At 46.6% G+C, this 23,805-nt stretch overlaps 1 protein-coding gene across 1 annotated transcript; it reads left to right on the top strand.

Annotated features, from left to right (window-relative positions):
- Positions 1 to 1,604: 1,604 nt before the first annotated feature.
- pard6b (par-6 partitioning defective 6 homolog beta (C. elegans)) lies at positions 1,605 to 22,955 on the top strand (the record flags this gene model as incomplete). Its single annotated transcript, XM_080014742.1, has 3 exons — positions 1,605 to 1,667; positions 3,169 to 3,391; positions 22,021 to 22,955. 3 exons carry the CDS (start codon positions 1,605 to 1,607, stop codon positions 22,953 to 22,955), a joined length of 1,221 nt encoding a protein of 406 aa, XP_079870868.1.
- Positions 22,956 to 23,805: the final 850 nt, after the last annotated feature.

Genomic DNA, 23,805 nt, shown 5'->3' with positions numbered 1-23,805 from the left:
CTGCCGAGCCGGTGATCTGGCCCTTGCACTGCGCCGGGACAGCCGTCGGACATGGTGTACAGGGCGCGGCTGGTCAAGCTGAACCAGGTTGTGGCCCTCGACCGTGACCCGCTCGCTCCCCGCCGGCCCCGTGCTCCAACCCGAGGAGGTATAGGGAGCTGAGGACCAGCTCCGAGGCAACCACTCCTGTCACTGTTGTGGCGCCGCCCCCCCCCCCCCCCCCCCCCTGCTGGCTCTGAATCTGTTGGATAACCACGCCCCATTCATTTGCATTTAAGTAATGGAGATGTGGCACTTTGAAATAAAAGTTCCATGAAATAAACAAATGTGGCGTGGTGAAATAAAAGTTCCATGAAATAAACAAATGTGGAGTTAAGAAATTCAACTTCCGTGAATTAAATAAATGCGGTATTGTGAAATAAAAATTCCATGAAATACATAAATGCGGTATTATGAAATAAAATTTGCATGAAATACATAAACGCGGTAATATGAAATAAAGATGACGTGAAATAAATAAACGCGGTAATATGAAATAAAGATGACATGAAATAAATAAACGCGGCGTTATGAAATAAAGATGACATGAAATAAATAAACGCGGCGTTATGAAATAAAAATTCCATGAAATGTTTTAAGATAAAAAAAATGTTTATTTATTGAACTATACTTACACACGCATATATGTCTGTTTATATATTTATTGCCTAATTTATTTATTTCAGAATTTATTCCACAGGCTTATTTATGTATTTATTGAATATTGACTCAAATGGTGTTCCATAATGTGGACTGTCGATTTTTGGATGCATAATAATTGTTTCAGTTGTTGTGCCTTGTTATGCTTTGGCAAAGTAAGGCCATGCCAATAAAGCACATTTCTATTGGAATTGAATAAAGGGTGAGAGAGAGAGAGAGAGAGAGAGAGAGAGAGAGAGAGAGAGAGAGAGAGAGAGAGGGAGAGTGTGTGTCTACAAGAGCACACAGAGAGAGAGAGAGGGAGAGAGAGAGAGAGAGAGAGAGAGGGAGAGAGAGAGAGAGAGAGAGAGGGAGAGTGTGTGTCTACAAGAGCACACAGAGAGAGAGAGGGAGAGAGAGAGAGAGAGAGAGAGAGGGAGAGAGAGAGAGAGAGTGTGTGTCTGCAAGAGCACACAGAGAGAGAGAGAGGGAGAGAGAGAGAGAGAGAGAGAGAGAGAGGGAGAGAGAGAGAGAGAGTGTGTGTCTGCAAGAGCACACAGAGAGAGAGAGAGAGAGAGAGGGAGAGGGAGGGAGAGAGAGAGAGAGAGAGGCTCCTCCTGACCATGGCAGACAGACAGAGCCAGTACCAGAGGAGTTAAGTTGACAGTCTGGGGCAGTTGTCTTCGGGCAGTGTCGCATTCTTCTCGTCCGGGGGGGGGGGGGTGGACGGCGCCAAAGCAAAGCGCCGCGGAGCGACCGGTACCAGCCGAAACAAACCCGCGGGGACCGGGACCGGCACCGGCACCGGAACCCAGACACGGACGCGGACGCGGACACGGCGGCTGGTGTGGCGAGCGGCGTCCCAGGCGGAGCGCTCCTCCGGTGCGGGAGGCATAGGGAGTGCTGCGGCTTCCGCCAAGCCCAACATGAACAGGAGCCACCGAGCGCCGAGCAGCCGATCTCTGAGCGCCGTGGAGGTGAAGAGCAAGGTGCGCTGCGGTACCCGTCGAGCTGCGGTGGCGGTTTTTATTATTATTATTATTATTATTATTATTATTATTATTTTTTCACCGCTGTGTTGACCTGGATGTTTGGTTGTTCTTCGGGGATAAACTCGGCCTGCCGCTAAGTTTGAAGTTATGATATCGCACAAGTTAGTGCGTCCGAGGTGGGAGCTTAACCCACCACACTGGTTAGCTAACCCACTGTTTATTCAATTTAAGCATTTCTACACTAATAATAAGAAAAAATATGATATTATTAATAATAATAATAATAATAATAATAATAATAATCATCATCATCATAATAATAACCTCAAGGGAAAGACGTGATAAAACGGACCGTGATTGTGAAACGAGCAGGTGCGCACACAGTCAATGCAAAGTGTTTGGGTTGGTCCTGATACGCAACTTGCTGCCTGACAACCATATGTTTACCTCCTCCACACAAGTTGCTTTTCCACGCAGAGTGCCACGGCGGGTTGTTGTGGGCTTGCATAACCTGCCTAGTGTCACTGGGCGTGAACAGGTGTCATGAAGCCGGCGAGACACTCCTTCCCCGGCGTCACACGCAGACACGGATCCACCAACGCCGCGTGTGCCACCTCATCCGACCCCTTATTCCCACCAGGTCAGTCTCCTCACCCCTGCGGGTGGGGGGGGTGGGGGGGTGACCTGGCCAGGGGAGCGGCTGACCGTGCCACAGCCTAAAACACACCACACCAGGGGAAGCAGGGAAGCGGAGCGGCATGGCGTGAAAAAAATGCCTACACCTCGAAAAGGCGGAATAACACAGGAGGTGAAACAACAACAATCTCCTGCTTTCCTCGCCCTATAGTTTTAACCATGGCTTCGACCGTATTCAAAGAGACCGGGAACCGAAAAGCTGTTTTTATTTCCTTTGTTCGCACGACTTAGTTCGTATCTTGGGGACTCATACAGTTTTGGTCGGCGTACTCTGTTCACAGACAAGATACCGGGGAGTATGATGATGGTGATGATGATGATGAGGATGAGGAGTATCTCGTTTTCACGCCTCTCTTCCCGCTGCTGGGTGATGTTCACCGACAACAGGAGCGACTTCCCATCAACACCACAACAATGCGGCTCCCGGGGTCGTGCTGATCCTTGCTCTTTGTAGACATAATAACATATCCCAACATTTGCATACCGAACATTCTGCCCTGTCAGCCCGATCAGGCCGCGCCATTGGACCTGGGATGTGCGCCTGCTGCGGACTTGAAGCCCACGTGAATAATTGATCGCCTAGGGCCGAGTTGGCGAGTCCGCACGGGCGACGGTCTCCTCCTTGTCGCACTCAGGAAATTATTTAGGCTTCCCTCGGAGCGGGGAATGGTTGTCCCAAGCATGAGCCGCGGAGCGATGAGTTGGTTGGTTGTCGGGTATTGCGCTACTGTCCTGTGTCCACACATCTAACCGCGCCTCTCCGTACATGCTTTAATATTTGTGCTTTCGTCCCCCCTCCCAGTTTGGGGCAGAGTTCCGCCGGTTCTCCCTGGACCGCTCAAAGCCGGGTCGCTTCGATGAGTTCTACGGCCTGCTGCAGCATGTCCACCGCATCCCCAATGTGGAGCTGCTGGTGGGCTACGCCGACGTGCACGGCGACCTGCTGCCCATCAACAACGACGACAACTACCACAAGGCCATCTCCACCGCCAGCCCGCTGCTGAGGCTCTTCCTGCAGAGGAAAGGTAAGGAACTGGGGAGACCTGACCCCCGACCCCGACCAGAGGCCGGAGCCGCTAGGCTGGAACTCGCAGGGACCTTTTGCGGTGGACTATCGAGGTGAAATTTGGCTGCCAATCAGATTGGTGTTGCGATTGTTTTTGGATTGTCGTTTCGTGGGTATGAATATACTAACTTTGAAAGAAAACAAGGTTGCAAATTCGAAATGAAAAAAATTCTGTTGCTCTTTATATTGAAATTGCAGAGATTCAATGAGAATATCTGGGAGACCAACATCATCAATGCTCTCTGGTGGAGTATTTTACTTACAGGACAAAACTAATGTCCCTCATGCAAATTTGCTGTTGATTTAGGAGTTGCGCTGCCCGCACGGCCATGACAAAATGGCAAAAAGTCTAACCTTATTTTTCTTTCATTCTCATTTTCACACCTGTACTTATTTTAGAAACTGCAGTGGTTGTTGGTCACCAAACCTGTGGAAGTAAGTGATCGGCTTTCACTTTTGGGGGTACTGTAGGTACTGTAGGAGAACGCCACCGAGGCAGACTTTTATACACAGTAATAAAACCCTGCGCCTTTTATTTTACGTTGACGCATGGCTCCTGTTGTGGAACTTTTTGCAGATGAACCAGAGGAGAGGAGCATGCAATGCTATGTTTTTCAATGTTTCCCTCTCCTGGCGGACAGCAAACCCTGCCTCGCCATGTTTGTGAATTTGTTTGGCCACGCGCCGCAGTGCATGTTCTGTCCACAGCGTGCTGTTGTCGCGAACCCCGCTTTGGCGGCGGCGCTTGAGTGGCCTTGTCTGGGTTTTTCAAAGAATGTACAGTGACTAAGAACCCTGACGAGGCACCAGAAGTCACTTTGTTTTAAAATAGACATAAAACGCCTTCTTGGTGTTTCTTTTAATAGAACGGCGACGACGTGTCGCTTCAACATCCGAGACACCTTGGCGTCGCTTTCCTGTCAGGTCTGATGTTCCGGGAGCCACAGAAAGAGCGCTGGGAATAATTCTCACCTTGGTGTGTGAAATATTTGGGTCACCAGCATTAAGATGATTCTCCTCTCCGTCGAGATCATGTAACGGGTGTCTGTTTGTTATGGTGCAGTTGACAGGCTGAGAGGCTGAGTTTTAGGAAGTGAGGAGGGAGGGGGCTGAGATAGCTTACCTTGGCTTGCTCACAATGCCGTTGCCTTGATTTTCATTTCCTTGCTCCTTCATTTTTTGTGGTCTTGTTATATGAATATTGTATTGTATTGACTATTGAAAAACACTAGAGTTTATGTTGAGAATTATGCTTAAATGTTTTACCATTTTCACTTTTTACATCTATTAATAAAGGTTGAAGGTTTTTTTTTGTTTTTTGGGGGTTTTTTTGTCTGTTTTTGGAGCCCTCGCCGTTGTTTGCTAAGTGCTGAGTCCAACCTGTTGAATGAGCCCACGAGGCCACGGGGTCTGTGTGACAGCGCGGGACAGGCGGTGCGTTTCTGTTGTGTTTTAAGCTGTCTAGCTGTGCCATATGACCCTATAGAAGCTAAGCCACTTTGTCAGGAGGAGATTAGTGGGGTCACTGTGTAGCGCCGCATGGGACCGTGTTTCAATTACACACTCCAGACACAAGCCCCACGCTGGGCTCGCTGCTGCTCTCTCCTGCACGCACGCAAAGACACACACACGCGTGCACGTACACGCTTACGCGGGCACAGAAAGAAGAAGACGCTTCAGTGCACGTCACATGAAACAAACATGATCAAGCAAAGAGACACACGCGGATGTAAACAGCCCCACCCCTTGCATCCCTTTGCCCCACTTCCTAATTACCTTTCCGCCCCCACCCCTCCTTAACTAAACTGCTGAGCACCAGGTCCGGTTGGTCCCAACTGGGATGAAGCAAAGTGGCGGCTCCAGACCCGTCTATCTATCCGCAGATACGCTGCCATTATCGAACGCAGAGTTGATGACACCGCTGCTCTAACGGACTCTGATCAGGCTAGGGGCCAGATCAGAGTGAGTTTTAACACAGGAATGTACAAAGAACAATGTTTATCAAACGGGAAAGTATCTCGGAGCCGCGCAGAAGGTCTCTCTTGGTGAAATAGACAAAAGAGAGACCTATTTTAGTCTAGGTTTCTAGAGAATTTTTGCAGCCCGTCATTAAACCCAGTGATGGAATTTAGGCAAATGAATCAAGGATGAGCTATTGTCCCTCCCCCTTCCTTTATTTTTTATTTTTTATTTTTTATTTTTTATTTTTTATAACAACTCTCACTGAAATTTGACAAAAAATATGCCACTCCATATGTGGGGTGTTTTGAGAATCGGGTACGATAGAGTGTATGTGCCATCTTGTTTGGGTTGCATATATTGATACTCTTACTTTGACGTAGTCTGTTCACCAGCTGCCTATACTGTACATGAGCTCCTTCTAAAAATCAGCCAATCGCACATTTCACCTGACAGATTCCAATTGTCCCACCGGGTTTACATGACATTGCAATTTAATGTCGATCTGGACCGGGGTCAATCTCTAGCACTGTAACACAGGACAATACGTCAGTATTCAACTGAAATGCGTGTTTTTGGAGGTTTTGTGACACTTTAAAGTGCTTTGCTCTAGGGAAGCTCAGCCGTGGTTGTTAACAGCTGATCTTAAGAGCATGTTACGTTTGGTTCAATCTTTCCACGGTTTCCTTGATGTGACAAACGCATCAAGTCCCCAAACGGTCAAACTACGAAGCCGTGGCTGAGTGATTTTGTGCGTGCTTAGTTCATCGCGAAGCAAGAGGTTATTGTTGAGCTCGTAGCAGCATCTCCGAAGGACTCCAGAGGGGCCGCCGTCTGTTCCTGCACAGACCGAATGAAGTGCTCCCGCTGGAGGCTTACCAGAGCGACTGACAATCTGCGACGGGTAGATTTTCGTGGGAAAAGGTAAAGCGTGTGGTCAGACTGCAGAGACTTGGTTTTAAGCACATCACATGCTCGCTATTTTTAGTACTGTGCATTCATTTGTCTGCAAGAGTGCATCCATTCAGCAGTCTGTGGAGGCTGGATGGATAAGGGGGTGGATGTAAGGCCATGAGTGTTGGTCTGTTGTTGCATTGTTGTGGTCTGGACGTCGAATAATGCCCACATTGTTGTTGTCGATTCTGCAGCGATGCTACGTCAGTGATTGTCAGCCTCTAATGTAGTATTGTTCTTTGCTGGTGTGTGTGTGTGTGTGTGTGTGTGTGTGTGTGTGTGTGTGTGTGTGTGTGTGTGTGTGTGTGTGTGTGTGTGTGTGTGTGTGTGTGTGTGTGTGTGTGTGTGTGTGTGTGATTCCTTGCATGCGCTTGTGTGTGCATGTGTTTCAGATGTCATAGTTTCACAGCCCTTTTTTCCCTTCCACGCAAAACAAGCTGGTGACCTGCGTCTCATTTTAACAATGTGTGGATGGCTGTTGAACCAGCACTGAGGCAGCTGCTGTTTACTCGTTGCCATGGCAGCGCTGAAGAGGCCCGTTCATAGGTGGATTAACAGCACTGCAGGTTCTCTAAGGATGATGGGAGCCGCAAAGCATGCTGGGAGTGAGGAAGAAACGTCACCTGTTCAGCGTCGGATCCATAGATTAGCTCTGGATCTCCTAACAACTGAACCTATTTGACGTTCGTATCCATTTTCACGTGCTGCACTTCAAAGTCTTTCCCGGACAGGATTCAATCTGAATTCTTAACGCAGATGCTTTGGCAGTAGAAATGTCTGTAAAAGTTCCATGCCATTTTTTTCTCTCTCATTATTTGTTTGAGCTTCTAGGAAAACATTGTTGCTGCGGTACATTGTTTATTCGGCTGAGTCACCCCGATAATCAGTCAAGTGTTCTCGCAGAGATGCCAGCCAATGCATCATTATCGGCTAATGGAGAGCGTTTACATCTAGGGGGAGCAGAAAGATAGTTTCCTCCTGCTTTGCTCGTGGAAGCTTCCCATAACACTAGCACGCTTTTTTTTATTTTTTTTTATTTTTATGCTGAGCGCTGTGTTACTCCGAGCTATTGTGGTTGCTGTGTTTGTGTTTGTTAGGATTGTTGTTTTTCTTAGTCAGATGTTCATGAGAAACTCCTATTTGGGAACAGGTGGTGGATTTAGGGACTGAGGGACCACTGTGGATTCTGCAGTTATCATTATTGCTATTGTTATTCTTACAATGCCATTACAATCACTACTATACTGCTATTTTACCTGTCTCTCTCTCATATACTGTATATACAGTAAGGTGTAGGTGTGTCCAATTGGCTGTGAACCTGGTTGTCAGAAGAGAATTCAAAGGGTGTGAGCGACACCTTGTTTGTCACCCAGAACATTCCTTGCATACGAGCGCACATACAGATGTAGTTACACAACGTTTCCAGGTTTCTATCCATCCTGCCATAGTGGTTCATGAGGGAAATTCTCTCTGCAGGGCGTTTTACTGGTGACGTCACTTGTCACTCAGACAGTGGGCCCCTAAGGTCCACAGCTCTTTATGAGAGAGCCTAAGTAAAAGCTATGGTATGTGTTTGTGTTCGTCACGGTAGCGACTGCCAGAGTAAGAAGTAACCCGGACATGAGTCATCCTTCTCAGAGAATAGAAAAACATACAGTGTGAAAGTACAGCAACCACGTGAGAGTAAGAGAAGGAGAGATGGACTCATTATGTTTTATTCAGTTGTAAAAGAAAGATGAGAAGGTAGATACGTCCAAGACTCCATGTTAGGAAAAACTCTTGCACATAAACCAGGCATACTTTTATTTATTCATTCTTGGACATAATGAGTTTGTATGAAAAGATGATTAAATATGTAATTAGGAGGGGCCTACCATATAAAAACTAGAAAAATTGTACTATAAAAGCATACTAATTACATTAAAATAATCTGTTTTTCATGTTGAAACTGTGTGTGTGTGTGTGTGTGTGTGTGTGTGTGTGTGTGTGTGTGTGTGTGTGTGTGCGTGTGCGTGTGGGTATTTAAAAAAATGTTGGGGTTTTTTTTGGAATCTTATAACATTTAAACCATTGTCATCCAAAAAAATGAATGAAATATGAAATTATTGAATATAACTGATTTGAATATGTTAAAAATGTCAATGTCAAAAATATAATCAACTAGAGGCTGCTCATTTCATATATCTTTAATTGAGATGATATGCTGCATAAAATGAGTCCAGAAGAGTTCAGAAACTTCACCGAAGAGGGTGACTCCTTGAGAAGGTTTGACACTGTACTTACTGTTCTGTAATGTCCCAAGCCATTCCTTAAATGTACTTTTGGGCAAGCTGACATAGTCATGTGTGGAGCTAGCCTACTTGCCCAGGCCACCTACAAATCACCATAGCAATGTCTGTTTGACCTATAGTCAGAGCGTTTCCTGTAAAACCGAAAGCTTCAGTTTACACATTGACGAGGCCTGAGTCAGTTGGACAAGGGCTGACATTTTGTTCCTTGTCCTGAAGCAATTGATGGCGGTCACACGGATGACTGATTAAACTAAACATTTTAATCGGTTAAACCTGCTTGCATCTTCTTCAAAACCCACAAACACTGGTGTGCCGTTGCGTGACAGTGTTATTCTATAATTACTGGAGCTGCAAATATCTTAACAAGAGCAAAGACCTGCTTAATCGCTCTCAGATAGGGTTGTATTGCACTACTCCCTACACCGACATGACTTTGACAGAAAGTTCAGGATTGTGATCTTGGGGTTTCCTGTGTGTATTGCTCTTATCTTTTGTCCTAAAAATATACACTTGTCCGTCGGTCATGCACCTGTTTTTATCTAGTGAACCTGATAGCAGTTTGGTGGAGCTAATCTATTCCGGTATGCCAGCTCAACTGTTGTTTTTCTGATGTTTTGATCCCCAGCTATGTTTGACAGTCCAGCGGTGTGAGCATTCCACTGATATCTGAAATGCTGGAGGTGGCGGCACCAAGAGCGTAAAGCGACCGAAGCGAACAATTGTTGCACCTTGGTGTTGAGAAAGTCTACTGCGCTTTCCGGCTCACGTTTGTTTTCAATATCAGGTCGTTCTTTCACAGAGCTTTGGATGCCGCTTGTTTGGACAGGAATGCTTTTCTGGGACTTCTGGGACAACTTTAATACTCCTGTGTTCACGATTTATTGGTGCATCTAAATATGAAATCTAAATGCTGTTATGTACGACAGAGGTTTAGATATAGACCACTCCCTATTTAAATACATCTCGTCTTGAAAGCTAAAAACGTAGTGTCTGGGAGTGTTACCATGACAGCCCCGAACTACTCTCAAGTGACTTTGGGATAGTTGTTCATATTTCTTTGGGTTTGTACCATGGTTGTCTGTACCCCAACGATGTGTACCATTGTAAGTTCATGGTTTTTGGGTACTCTTGGCACTGAAATTTGAAAACATTTGTAAGTGTTCGACTCCTCTTCGAATTTTAAGCTGAAAAAAAATCTTCCTTTCTGCATTTTCACATTGGCAAAACTAAAATGTGAATGTTTGTATGCAATGCTCAGAGTGGTACTCACCAGTACGCAGTACTGGCACTTCTAGGTTTTGCTCTTTGGCCTGCTGGGAGGTTTTTCTTTTTGTTTTGATTATTATAACACACAAGCTGCGAGTTCCGGCTTGAATACTCCCCTTATTCGGCAACATGTGAATAAGGGGAGTATCGGTGTGTGTGTGTGTGTGTGTGTGTGTGTGTGTGTGTGTGTGTGTGTGTGTGTGTGTGTGTGTGTGTGTGTGTGTGTGTGTGTGTGTGTGTGTGTGTGTGTGTGTGTGTGTGTGTGTGTGTGTCCCCCCGTCCGTCCGTCCGTCCAGAGTCGTTCCCTCAGTTAACACTCAATGAAATAATGGTAAAGTTAAACTAAATAATCATTTTGCCAGATGAAATGAGTATGGGAGGGACAGAAAGTCTGATACAAAGTGAAGCAGGACATCGTGGAGGAGGTGGAGAGCCTCTGTCTAATAAGAAGGATGGAGGGATTAGACGGAGAAAAAAATGGCGGGGGGGGGGTGAATAGTATTAAAAAGGAGGAATGTAGAAGTCATTGTTTAGACAAGGCCCCTAATGAGAGAGGAGGAGGAGGAGAAAAGTAAGGGAGTAGTGTAAGTGTAGTAGGAATGCTGCGACAGAGAGAGAGAGAGGAGAGTGGGGAATAGTATTAGTAAGGGAGGAATGCAGAGTGAGGCCCAAGCCAGGGGATGGTTATCGGGGGGCGTAGAGAGGAAGAGAGAGACAGAGAGAGCCAGAGCCAGAGAAGGGGTGGTAGGGGTGGTGGTGGGCAGTTGGGTGGAATGTGGCCAGCCTCTGATCACCTCTGCTGGCTAGATTAGACAGGACAGTGGGGCACACCCTCCAGGCCCGCCAGAATGTCCCGGCTGTATCCACCATGCTGGGAGGTGGTTGTTTTTTTTCGTTCGCTGGGAGAATGAGGGCAAGTGAGATCTGACAAGGCGACGGGCTGTTTAGAATAATGAGGCAGTACAAGGTAGGGAGAGCGATCCAAACTGTCACTCGGTCATCTCGACCTGTCTCACAGTTAACCTTTCGGGATGGAACCCAAAGGGCTCGGATGGACAGATGAGGGCCCAGACCCAGCTGAAAGGGCAGGTGGCTTGAGCTGGGGAATTCATTTGGATGTTATTGTTCATTGTCTTTTCAGTGGTACTTATTGTCATGACCTTCTGTCATATCCTGGAACTTTGTGCCACATGTAAATTTCCACATGGCACAGATTTCTCATATTGCAGTTACGAACGACAATATAAAATATGAGCATTCATACTCTGTAATTCAGCTCATGTAATTACTCCATTAGGATGCCGTTGTAAAATGTAATATGTTGGTAGGACCTCTAGACCTGTTAAAACGGGGGGAAAGATGAGAAATTATCAGCTGCTCAGCAGTTTCATAATGTGGCTCTTCCGTTTAACAATAACCTTTCACTTCCACACAGGTATGGGAAAAACACTTAGATGGGAACAAATGATTCAAATGGAATGCAGGAATCTGTATTTCCCACATAAGAACTCCCCAATTGCAATTCCTCAATGACTAACACGTCACAGTATACATAGACACAATATACCGTATGTTTTTCATAATGGTTTTTCAATTGTCGCATGGTAAAGGGTCCAAGAGGTCCAACAAGTTTTAAGCCTTGGGTTGTGCAGATTTGTACTATGAACGCTATAAATGATGGGAGCCAACATTTAAATAAGGCCTGGCTGAAAAAAAATGACGAACCTACCATCGGAGTATTACAGAGAGATTGGTTGGATATGTACTTAAAATATCCATCTCTGGTTCATTACCTTAAACTATTCATCATTATCCGTGATAATTTATTCATATCCATGGCAATGAATTCCTTCCATATCGCCCAGCGCCTAAAATGAGGATGCAATGGCGTCTCGGGTCCAGGCTCTTCAACAGAGCTGCTCAAAGTCGCGGGTTGGCAGGGAACGATGAGAGCGAGGGGGGGAGGGCAAACTCCAAGGGAAGGCGATAAAGAAATGAGGATAGACACGGCGTACGAACAGGGGGGGAAAAAAAAGTGGGAGAAAGATGAAAGGAGGGACATGTAACGCTATGGACCAATCCAGAGCGAGAGGGAGAGGGTCCAAAAGGGAGGGGGCGGAGGAGTGAATGTGGGCGATGGACTTTTGACCACTGACCACATTAGTTGGAAAGGCTGTGAAAACCCGGAGGGTGGTGGGGGTGCACAGTGGGTCGGGTGGGCGAGGGCTAGCGACTGAATGGAGATGTTTTCCTTTTATTATCATTTTGAAGATGGCGCTACCCATTTTGGGTTACAATTCACATTTAGACCTATAACCAAGGGATTGAGGCTCAGCCATTCAAAACTGACAGTGCATCACAATGACAAAGTGCGGAACTGTTTCGTGTGAATTTAAGTATCTCACAGGCTACTTTCATGATATCATAGAGCACTAAGTGGATTACATCGATTTTTTTTATTTTTTATTTCAAACCTATTTTCTCAATTAAAAATATATCAAACATATATCCATATATGGAAATGTTGACTCAGTGTGTATATCAATTAACCCCCACGCAGGGTTACGACCCCAAGGTTGAGAATGTCTGGTTTATGTGGTAGAGACCAACTGAAGATCATTACATTGAACTAAATGTAATGAACCTAATTTTATATTTCAGACTTTATATCTTCAGAAATACTCTTATGTCTTCTCATCATCATGAAGTTAGTCCATAAAACTGTGAACCACCACACGCAATGTTTCTGTACGGTATGTACAGTATTTTACTAATTTGACTGATTTTAAGTTGTGGTCCTTTTATTTTCGACTTGCATTGTTACTCTTGAAGTCTCAGATTTCATTGCCGGCAGTGACTGTTACTGTATTACTTTACTTTAATTATAAATGGACCCTTACTCCACATTGTAAGGTGCCGGGTCGGACTTTGTACCCGCGGAGTATCACCGACTCATGTGTGGTTGTGAGCCGTAGCTAAAAGAATGAGCCGCGAAGCTATTCAATGAAAAAACACTTATGTTTTATTGCCTCTCATTATGGTCAAAGTGCACGGCTCTACTGCTTTAGTTTACGTCCAGTAAAACATCTGTATATTCCGTCTTTTCTTTTTCTTTTGTTTCTTCTCTCTGTCTTTGGAGCCGATTATGAAAGGTAGGCGACAACGGATATGCCCGGCTGTGGGTAGCTATATGCGTGCCAAACCTGGGTGTTTGGTTGCGCTCCCGTCCACCAAGGCTCCCACATGTATGACGGCCTCGCAGCTGTGGCTGAATGTGGTCGACCAGTTTCCTCCGGGGGTTCTTCTCTGTTGGCCGCTGTCTCTACCACCGCCGCAATTAGACCACACAAGCAAAATTGCAGTGTCAAGTGTTCCCTGCTATTTTGTGGCGACGACTTCCATGAATATAAAAATTCTCTGAGTACTTGTGGGCGACAGAACTAGCTCTATGACATGAGATACTATCAATCACAGTGTCCACAGTGTCATCCCAAGAGATTCCACGGGTTAAAATAAAAACGAAAGAGCCTTAATTATATGATTACTGGTTTTGTATGATGTTGCTTAATATGCCTGCAAAGCTTCTAGTTGACATGAGGAGACTTTGAAACTCGAAGTTATTTTAATTTTTTTCCATATTGGTGCAGTTGGTAAAGAGATCATCTTGAGTGCCGGGGTCTTACAGGGCGGCCATGTTGTCTTACAGGGCCCGACGCTGAGGAGGGCAGCACACAGGTAGACGCTCAGGGCACCCCAGACGCTGCCCCTCCCTCCAAACTAAAGTCCTTATTCAGACGCATGGGTAGACGACGCAGATGCTCTTCCCTCCCTACCGGCCCTCCACCCTCTCCTGAGTCTTCCGCCTCCTCCCCGGTCTCCCGCCTGGGGCTATGCGTGGTGTGGAGGAGTCGTAAACTCTGGGTGTCGGAGCTTGATTTAGTTCCCGTCTCCCCGATGGAGCCGCCTGTCGCGAGTGGGCCAGCCGGGTCCCCTCCCCGCCTCCCCCTGTCCCTCTCTCGTCCTCCCCCACCTCCACCCTGACCTAAACTTAAACCCAGCCTCACCCCAAGGCCCGTCCCCTTCCCCATGTTTAGGCTTGGACCAAAACCCGGATCCGTTACCTGCCACAACCTCCCGACACTGAATGCCAGTCTCTCTTCCAGCCCCAGTTCTCAGGCTTGTTACCAGGCCTGCGTCAGCCCAGCCAGCCCCCAGCGCTGATCGGTCCCAGGCAAGCTGCATGCCCTGCGGCTCCGCTCCCACTCCCGGACGCACGGGTCCAGACACGCCACTGGCCCCCTCCCTTGTCCCAGACGAGCCTCCGAAGCTCCGAACTGCCCTTTGATCCCGGCCGTATTGCCGGCCTCCAGTGGGCTTCCTCTGGCCGTCTCCCTTTTCCGACCCCCAGAAAGTCCCTCTCAGAAGGAGCCGGCTGTCCCTGTTGTAGCAAGCTCAGCGGGAGATCACACGAACCAGACGGCACGAGCCGAGCCTGCAGCAGAGCGCATGACACGCAGACTACCTGTACAGGAAGAAAGAGCGAGACAGAGAGGAAGACGTCAGAAAGAAGAAGAACAAGGGGAGGGGAATGGGGGGGTGGATGCAGCTTGCACAGGCAGCTGAAGAGGGGAGATGACCAAGAGGCTGGTTTAAAAGAAGAGGGAGCAGATAGGAGCCCCCAAGGTAGAGGGTGGAGGCTGGTGGTGGTGGATGTCTATGTCAGCGGAAGAGGAATTAATGGAACTGCCTCATACTGAAGGGACAGACCACACAGGGAGAGCGTCTCTCCACACACACGACACCATTCACCAAATGCTTGCACACACATCCACACTACAGCTCATACACATGTTCATATAGCGCACACATGCACCAACACAAGCAATTTCCGCACACACAGCCAGGCGCTAAGTTGATATTCCACATTGTGGATTTTCTTCTGAAGTATCGTCACAAAAGTCACGTAGTCATGTTATAATGAAAGTTCTCTAGAGACTCTCTAAAATATCTAAGGGAGGATTATTTGAACATTTATGTTGGGTTTTGACACTTTAGATTGTCATCCAGCTGAATTTGATGAACCTCTACATTCGGAATATAGAATAAAACCCCATGACACACACAAAATTATAAAACACACACACACAGTTGTTGACGTTGTTGATGAGTTCTGTATGTAGCCTGTTAGCAAGCAATGTAAACGGCTCCGGCTCCATTAGAACGTGTATTTTTTTCCCCTCCCCGCGTAGTCGTTTGCGCTGTGTAATATCTGATGGATGGCTCCTGTCAGGGCAGAGGTAATAAAGCGAGGTAGACGATGACGGCTAATAGAGAATTCATGAGGCCGACCGAAGGGCGGGAGGCTTCCTGAAGCCCCGGGTTCATCGTTCCGGTATTTGAATTATGGATTTTAATTAGTCATTCCACAGCGTGTCACCTCTACACGCGGCACCGTCTCTTTGTCTCTGCTCTCGAGATACCACCACCACCACCATCCTCCACCTAAACACACATGCAAACACACTAACAACACAGCCGCAGAGCCCCCAAAGATTTGGGAAGGTGTGGGCAGAACTTTCTGTTAGGTTGTCTTATCTCTAACTTTACCTTCTCTCTCCCCTTGGAGCTTTGTGCCTGTTGCATTCCGGCCTCTCACTCTCTCTCTCTCTCTCCCTCCCTCTAACCTCCCGACTTGGCTTCCCTCTCTCCTTCTCCTCTCTTATCAGCATGCATTTTTTTTTTTTTTTTTATCTTGACTATGCCAAGAAGGTATGCTTGCCGCACCCAGAATAGTAACCCTCTGGGAATTACCTTATTTGAGTTTCTTTCTTTCTTTCTTTCTTTCTTTTATCTTCAGATCCCCACCCTTTTTCTCCTTTCTGTTCTTGTCTCTCTCTCTCTCTCTCTCTCTCTCTCTCTCTCTCTCTCTCTCTCTCTCTCTCTCTCGCTCTCTCTCTATCTACTTTCTGTCAGGTTGTCTCACCTCCTTTTTCTAATTTTACCTTCAATCTCAAGTCACTTCCTCCTTTGATCCTTTATGCCAGCCTGGGTAATTTTCATTTACATGTGTGAGCTAGCACACACACACACACACACACACACACACACACACACACACACACACACACACACACACACATACACAGACACAGTCTGGGGCTCACCGCCCTACCCTCCACGGTTGTGTGTCTGGCACACCGTGGCACCGGCAGAGTGCTGAGTAGCTGGGCCTGTCGTCAACAAGCCTGACTGGTTCCAGAACACCAGAACTCGGCCTTCAACCCCCGATCCTCTGTTGCCCGTCTCCCTTTTCCACACTCTCCTTCCTTTTAAAAGAGTTCTGTCTATATTATCACACTCTCGTCGCTGCAGACACATTAAGGCTTTATCCCCGAACGTAAAAAGGCCTACTTTAGAGGAATTCTCCCGCCCTTGCAGGAGCATGTCGCTCATGTTAGAGCTGGGTTTCGCCTGAACATCTCCTATCGTGGTTCCTAAATGATTTTTTACGATACCAATTTCAAGTTACAGGTCATATGATGTGTTCAAATAAAACCTTCAGTGCCTAGCCTCAGAAAAAAACCCAATGGCATTACTGTACATCACACAGTTGCTGTTTCTACTACTACTATTATTATTTTGATTGGAAAGTTTTGATACTCAATAGTATTGATGCCATTCCGTGGATACCAACAAAATATTGAATTTCCACGATCTGCTCTTTCTGCATTTTCCTTTCTAATAACCATAGTACTTATAAAACACTAGTAATGGAACAACAGTATTAGTATAAGTAATAAGAGAACCATGGCAATAGTAACTGTGGCATTAATAGTAATTATCGCGCTATTGTAGCAGCAGCAGTAGTAGAATAAGTAGTATTTACAGTTTGCAGGTCGAGGACACCGGCCCACGGCACCTGTGTGGCGTCACCTGATGAAGGTGTCGTGTTTCGACAACACAGTACCCGACAGCAGCGGGTAGGAACTGGTTGCTGGTGTTGCTGGTGTTGCCGCTGTGTCCACTGTCCCTGTGGTCTTCACTGAGGAGTGAGAGCATCATTGAGGATGCCGCACCTAGGCCTCTCTTTCAATTTACAGTAACATTTGTCCTTGTCCTCGGCAGTTCTTGTCTTCCTGAACAATAATACGATGTTGCAAAGGCAAGTTAGTACGTGCTCATGTACGTGTATTCGGGACGCTCCGATTCCAATGCTGATGATGGATGGCAGTCCGATACAAGGCCAAAATAAGGGAATGGCTGCCGGGGAATATCCCCAATGCAAATATCACATACCGAGAGGAGGGCTGGCCAATATACCATATAGATATAATATTTATATTGTCATACGAGACTGGATATGGTCTGGGATTTTGGTCATCATATAGTCAAATGTCTTTTCCTGTGCTTAAACCCTGTATTTCAGACAAGTAATATAATTGTCTGAACTTCATAGACTGTTCTAGCTGTTCTAATCAACGCCTTTACCTGCTTGGTCATAAATACATATTAATAATGATTGTTTCTAGTCACCCCCAAAATAATGACAAATTTTCAGTATCAAGATATTGGTAAAAAAAATTGTGATATTTGATTTTACATTTACATTTACATTTAGTCATTTAGCAGACGCTTTTATCCAAAGCGACTTACAAGGGAGAATAACATTCAAGCTACATTGCGACAGAGCTTAGTGTAACAACAACATTCGTGTAACAATAAATACTGCAATAAACTGCAATAAATAAATACTGTTCCATTTTCCATGTTCCATATTAACCAATTCTAAACAAGTCACTATTCTGTCATTTAAATCACATATATTTTCATAGAAAATATTATTTGAGTACTGAAAATTTGGTGAAAGTTAGTCTTCAATGTCCAGAGACTGCAGTGCTCACATTTCCAGTGAACCAGTGGCTCTGGTGTTTTTTAAAGGCCAAAACCACGTTGCGGATGCAGACCACATGAAGAGCAAAGTGCTGCGACAGGCAGAGAAGGAAAGAAAGGAAAAGCGAGATCAACTGTAAACATAAATTAGTTACGGTTGGCACAAGTGGTGAATGTGGAAGTAGAGAACCCTTGCCTCCAGCGTAGACCTTTTTAGCGATAGACGTGTGTGCGTGTGTGCGAACTTGTTAAGTTGCGTGTTGTTTTCTCTTCCTTTGCCCCGTTCCCCTCTCTCCTCTGCCTGCGTTTACCCTCCTTTTCTTCACTGACTCTATTCAAAGCTGTGGCGAATCGTAAGCAGCCAGTGCATAGTTAGAATACTTAACCTGCGCAGGGCCGTGACAACTCCATTGTCACAGGCGTGTTGTTGGTTTTTTTCCCGTCCAAGATTCTTCACGTGATAGGTGCAAATTTATAAATGTAATTTATGGACCATAGACTCCCTCACCGCAGAGGCTGGCCGCCTTCCAAAGAAGCAAACTTCGGTTAAAGAAAGCCAAATCCCAATCGACGGGGGTATAACATAGAAGCAACATTTTTAAATGTGTTTAAATTCACTGAGAAATATATGTAGGCAGAACTGAATTGTCAAGTTTCTTCTGAAAAAGCAGAGTTCATTCAAATGACTAACAACTCAATTACTACAAAAACGACACAAATCCCTGTTATGTACGTGGTTCCCTCTCTGCCTCGGAGTTCCCACAGAGCGGACCCCTGATTGTGCCATTTAATCATTAGCAAAGCCAACATGCGCTCTCTGTCCGCCACATTCCTCGCACATGACTCCTGGATTTACACAGCGATCATGGTCAAGCCGCATGCTCTGTACCTGCACATGTGAACAAATACAGTACGGAGGACCAGGGGACTTTGCCACGTCCTTTGGCCTTATTTTCCTTATTCCTGTCGTGATAGTATGTTCTTAGTAGGGGTGTCACGACTTGAATTGACTTTGGATTTAAAGGATTCGATTTGATTTTAGATTTAAAAAATATGGCTTTCTTTTGTTGTTTCTTTTTCAGCGCGGACGGCTATGCCATTGTTTGACTATTGAGTCTTGACTTTTAAAGAAAAACACAAATTTCTCAATAAGTACCTTTGAGTCCAGTCATATTAAATCATTATAAATAATGTTCTTTTTTGTAGTGGATTAAATATAAACAAAATATTTCACACAAGTTCATAAATAAAATAAATGCTTGGGAGCCGCGAGGGCCGTCTCTTTTCAGTGAGACAGATCATCCGGCTCACTGAAAAGAGACAATCTTTTCAACACACCGCAACGCACTGCGTCTCTCCTCCTCCGCCCTCCACGTCCACGTCTGTTCTGCACGTTCTTATCTCATCTGACTTTTTTCCTAATCCTATCATATCACAGCATCGTGTTCTGTTTGACATTATAATTTTATCTTTGATATCACAAACCAAATCATATCCATAACGTTAACTACTCTTATGGAGCGTGCACTGGTGTGCACTTCTCACAAGCTGCCAGTCTCTTCTGCCCTCTCAAGTGGGAAAAAATCAACTGGAAATATGGTAAAATATATCATATTTTATTGAATCGGTGCATTCTTCTACTTTAAACTATTAGAATGCACAATGTCCTGTGGCTTGAGCTGCACGTTATTGTACCGCAAAGATTTCGTGCCACGATGTCACCAGTAATGCCTGAGGACTTACACGACTGGGGTTAAAGGCTTTGTGTGTGTGTGTGTGTGTGTGTGTGTGTGTGTGTGTGTGTGTGTGTGTGTGTGTGTGTGTGTGTGTGTGTGTGTGTGTGTGTGTGTGTGTGTGTGTGTGTGTGTGTGTGTGTGTGTGTGTGTGTGTGTGTGTGTGTGTGTGCGTGCGTGCAAGAACAGTAACTTCACTACTTTGTGTATTGAAGAGAGAAGGAACAGGAACGGGAAGTACATATATTTGTGCTTGCGCTTGCACTTGCTGGGTTCCTGTTCCGCCTGTGGGCCTACGTAGCTAATTAGATAGAGAACCTTTCTTCTCAGGGTATTGAGTTTCATAGTGCACAGGCATCAACACCAGCCATAGATAAGTTTAATGGAAGGAGCGTTGTGTGTCAAGGCAATGTGTGTGTGTGTGTGTGTGTGTGTGTGTGTGTGTGTGTGTGTGTGTGTGTATGTGTGTGTGTGTGTGTGTGTGTGTGCGTGCGCTTTTGCTGCTGGGACAGCATGTCTTGTGGAGCTTGTGGCTGAGTGGCCCCCGAGGGACCTTCCTGTTCTCTCCCTCCGTCTATAACAGGTTGTCAGGTTCACCCTTTCATACGCCAGAGATGGCTTGGATGAAAAGGAGGCAAGAAAGACTGAAATGAGATGAGTCAACCCTCTGACATGCATGAACGAATTACAAGGACGAGCCCCGCGTCGGAGACTTGGTGTGTGTGTGTGTGTGTGTGTGTGTGTGTGTGTGTGTGTGTGTGTGTGTGTGTGTGTGTGTGTGTGTGTGTGTGTGTGTGTGTGTGTGTGTGTGTGTGTGTGTGTGTGTGTGTGTGTGTGTCGTGGCATCAAAGGCCCAGAGCTTGATTATTATACTTTATTTTATTAAGTATAAAAATAAATGTATGAAATAGGGATCGATGACGGCCAAAGACACAGTAATCTGTTCAAACACTTGTTTCGTTTTCTAATCTGTCCAGAAATGCTAATGCCTTGTTTTTTGGTGTTTGGACTCTGTAACAGTTTCCTATTTAGTCATTTGTGGACTCGGCCTGTAGGTCACTGACTGGCGAAGATCTACGCACAGAGTTTGTGTCTCATGGGAACTGAAACGAGAGACTGCTGCTCTTTTGTGGGACAATTGATCCTTTGTTTTGGTTTTAGGAATAGTGGGTGGGGTGGGGTGGGGGCAGGGGGGGCACCTTCCTGTCAGAACCTGAGAGCTGGAATCCTTATCAACCACCTGACTGGATATTTTCCCAGATTTTACACACACACACACACACACACACACACACGCACACGCTTTTACCCAAACACACACACACACACACACACACACATAGAGGATATGAGGGTTTTGAGGGGTGAAGTGTGAGATTGGCACAAGCCTTAATCTTCTCCCAATATTTATAGCTGTTGTGACAAATGCTGAAATTCAGGCCGGAGTAAAAATGTAAATTTAAATGAGTAGTTAATAATAGGTGGTTAATAATGTGTTCAAATCATAATAATAAAAAAAATACTTGCAAAGAAGTAGTAGTAGTAGTAGTAGTAGTAAATGTTTTTAAAGGTGGTCCCTAAGGTGTCTGTAACAATATTGCCTCGCAAAGGTTTCATGAGCCAAGCCTTTTAGAGAGTGGGGGTGGGTGGGTGGAAGCGCTGCCTTCACGGAAAACGGATGGATGATGCAAATGAATTGGGGAAATAAAAGAGGGAGACGAAGTTCAAAGCCACACCTGACGCTGATGTTTACAGTATATGTTCCGGTAAACTATCTGAGAGCTAAAGTCCAGCGTGCCCTCCCCTTCACACAAGCCGCACCATGCCCGACGAGCTCGAGCTCAAGCAGCTACACTGTCAGCTTAATAGTCTGTTTCGTCTTTTGTTGACACACCTCCTCCATGATTTTCGCTTCACGGCGACGGAGAGTGTTTGAAAAGAAGAAGAAGACTTAGCAGGCGTAGAATCCAGAATTAGTCGCAATCAAACAGCAGCTCGTTTTCATGCCAAAGGCCACCACATAATGTGTTTTCTTCATAGTTGAGGAAGCCACGGGGTTGCTTTTCTGGTTTACTCCAGCTGCACGATAATGACATCCTTCATGTAGTTATTTGCCTACCAGATATACCAGCTACAGTAGCGTGTAAAATAAGCTACATATGTTTTAAATAGTTGGGACTAGGCCTAAAGAAGCCATGGCATTTTACAACAATTGAACTGGAGGGGAGTGTCGGAAACCAGCGTCTTTGTGTGTTCATGGAAGACGACCTGCGGTGACGCCCCAGGCTCGAGGTCGCTCCGTTGTTTAGCATAACTCCCTGTCCTACATGACTACGTGATGCAACAGAATGTCAACCTGAAAAACGACTCTATGCTATAATTAGCGCAGCATGTTGCTAATGAGAAATAAATGAGCATTCGATAATGAATATCCCCTCTCTTTTCCTTCTGTCTCTCCCTTTTTTTCTTTTTTCTTTTTTTCCTCGTATCCCCAGAAGAGGCTGACTACTCAACCTTTGGCACAGACTCTTTGACCAGGAAGAAGAACACGGTGCTCTCGGCGGTGCTGCTGCGGCCCGATGCCAACAGGAAGAAGCCCCCGGTCATTATCAGCCTCCCGCGGGACTTCCGGCCCGTCTCCTCCATCATCGACGTGGACATCCTCCCCGAGACGCACCGGCGGGTCCGCCTCTACAAGCACGGGCAGGAGAAGCCGCTGGGCTTCTACATTCGGGACGGCTCCAGCGTGCGGGTCACACCGCAGGGCCTGGAGAAGGTCCCCGGCATCTTCATCTCGCGCATGGTGCCGGGCGGTCTGGCCGAGAGCACAGGGCTTCTGGCCGTCAACGATGAGGTGCTGGAGGTGAATGGCATCGAGGTGGCCGGCAAGTCGCTGGACCAGGTGACTGACATGATGATCGCCAACAGCCACAACCTCATCGTAACCGTCAAACCGGCCAACCAGCGCAACAACATCGTGCGGAGCGGGGGAGGAGGAGGAGGGGGGGCGGCGTCAGGCAGCTCGGGCCGCTCCTCTGACAGCGGCGCCAGCTACTACGGCTACTCAGCGCACGGCGCCCTGGCCCCGGCAGCGACGGCGTCACACATCATCCAGAACTTCCAGCCGGACGAGGTAGAGAGCGACGAGGACGACGAGGACCTGGTGATCGAGGCGGGCGGCGAGGCCGAGCCCATCCCCCGCGCTGAGCCCACCGGCTGCAGCGTGCCGCCGCTGCTGCGCTATGAGCCGCACCTCAACCTGCGCACCACCCCCGCCGCCATCTCGGTCAGCGCCAATGGCAGCCTGCCGGGAAGCTGCAGCAGTGGGTCGCTTGGCACGACCACCAGACCAGCGTCAACCACACCATCGCCGGACCGAGCGCTGGAGAGGCGGAGCCTGGAAGAGGAAGGGACTGTCATCACACTTTAGTGTGTGTGTGTGTGTGTGTGTGTGTGTGTGTGTGTGTGTGTGTGTGTGCGCGCGCGCTCTTTCACACAAATTAACCCGTACGCACTCGCACAAACACCACTAGAAATGGGAGAGACATACTGTATATGCAAACCCAAAGGCACACACACACACCTACGCACTCAACTGGCATATACTGGAAACCCGGACCAACAAAATCAAAGTTTGAAATTATGCCGTGATACAAAAAACATACACGTTTATACAATAACGATCTAAAAAGCACAGTCATCTGTACATATCTCAACACATCAAACATCACAATCCCGCCCCGAAATATTCATCATTCCCACTTCAGACGAGCCATCACGTCAGTGATCCTGCATGCGTGCCATTGCGACACCACCCTCCTGCTCTGCGTGCTTGACAGCCCCCTAAGTCACATGTGAGGGTGCGGTGAGGTGTCACTTGAAGAAGAAAAAAAACAAAAAAAACACTTCCTCCCTCCCCAAACCAAAACCTCTCAAAGCGCTAGTTTTGTATCCCCAGACCACTCTTCTGGTAAACCTCCACTAGAGGGCGATGATGAGACCCATCCTCTGAAATGCTCTTTCCGCCCCGCCCCCCGTCAGGTGTGTGATGGATCAAGACGACATTTTGGGGGAGAGCACTTTTGACAATCTGACGTTGTTGTTTTTTGCCTTTGTCACCGTGCACCAGAGGGTAAAAACGCTCCCCTTCTGAGGTGACCGCCGCCGCATGCGATCGGCGCGCCACCACCAGGGCTTTCGTCCTTTGTGAGTGTTGTCACGGTTACCAACCAAGTGCTGATATCTGCAATAATACTGTAGAGTTTAATTTAGAGGAAAAA

This window comes from Zeus faber (genome assembly GCF_960531495.2).
Source record: "Zeus faber genome assembly, chromosome: 15".
Lineage (NCBI taxonomy): Eukaryota > Metazoa > Chordata > Actinopteri > Zeiformes > Zeidae > Zeus > Zeus faber.
The sequence above is the reverse complement of the archived record's forward strand: the minus strand, read 5'-3'. Positions and strand labels throughout refer to the sequence as shown.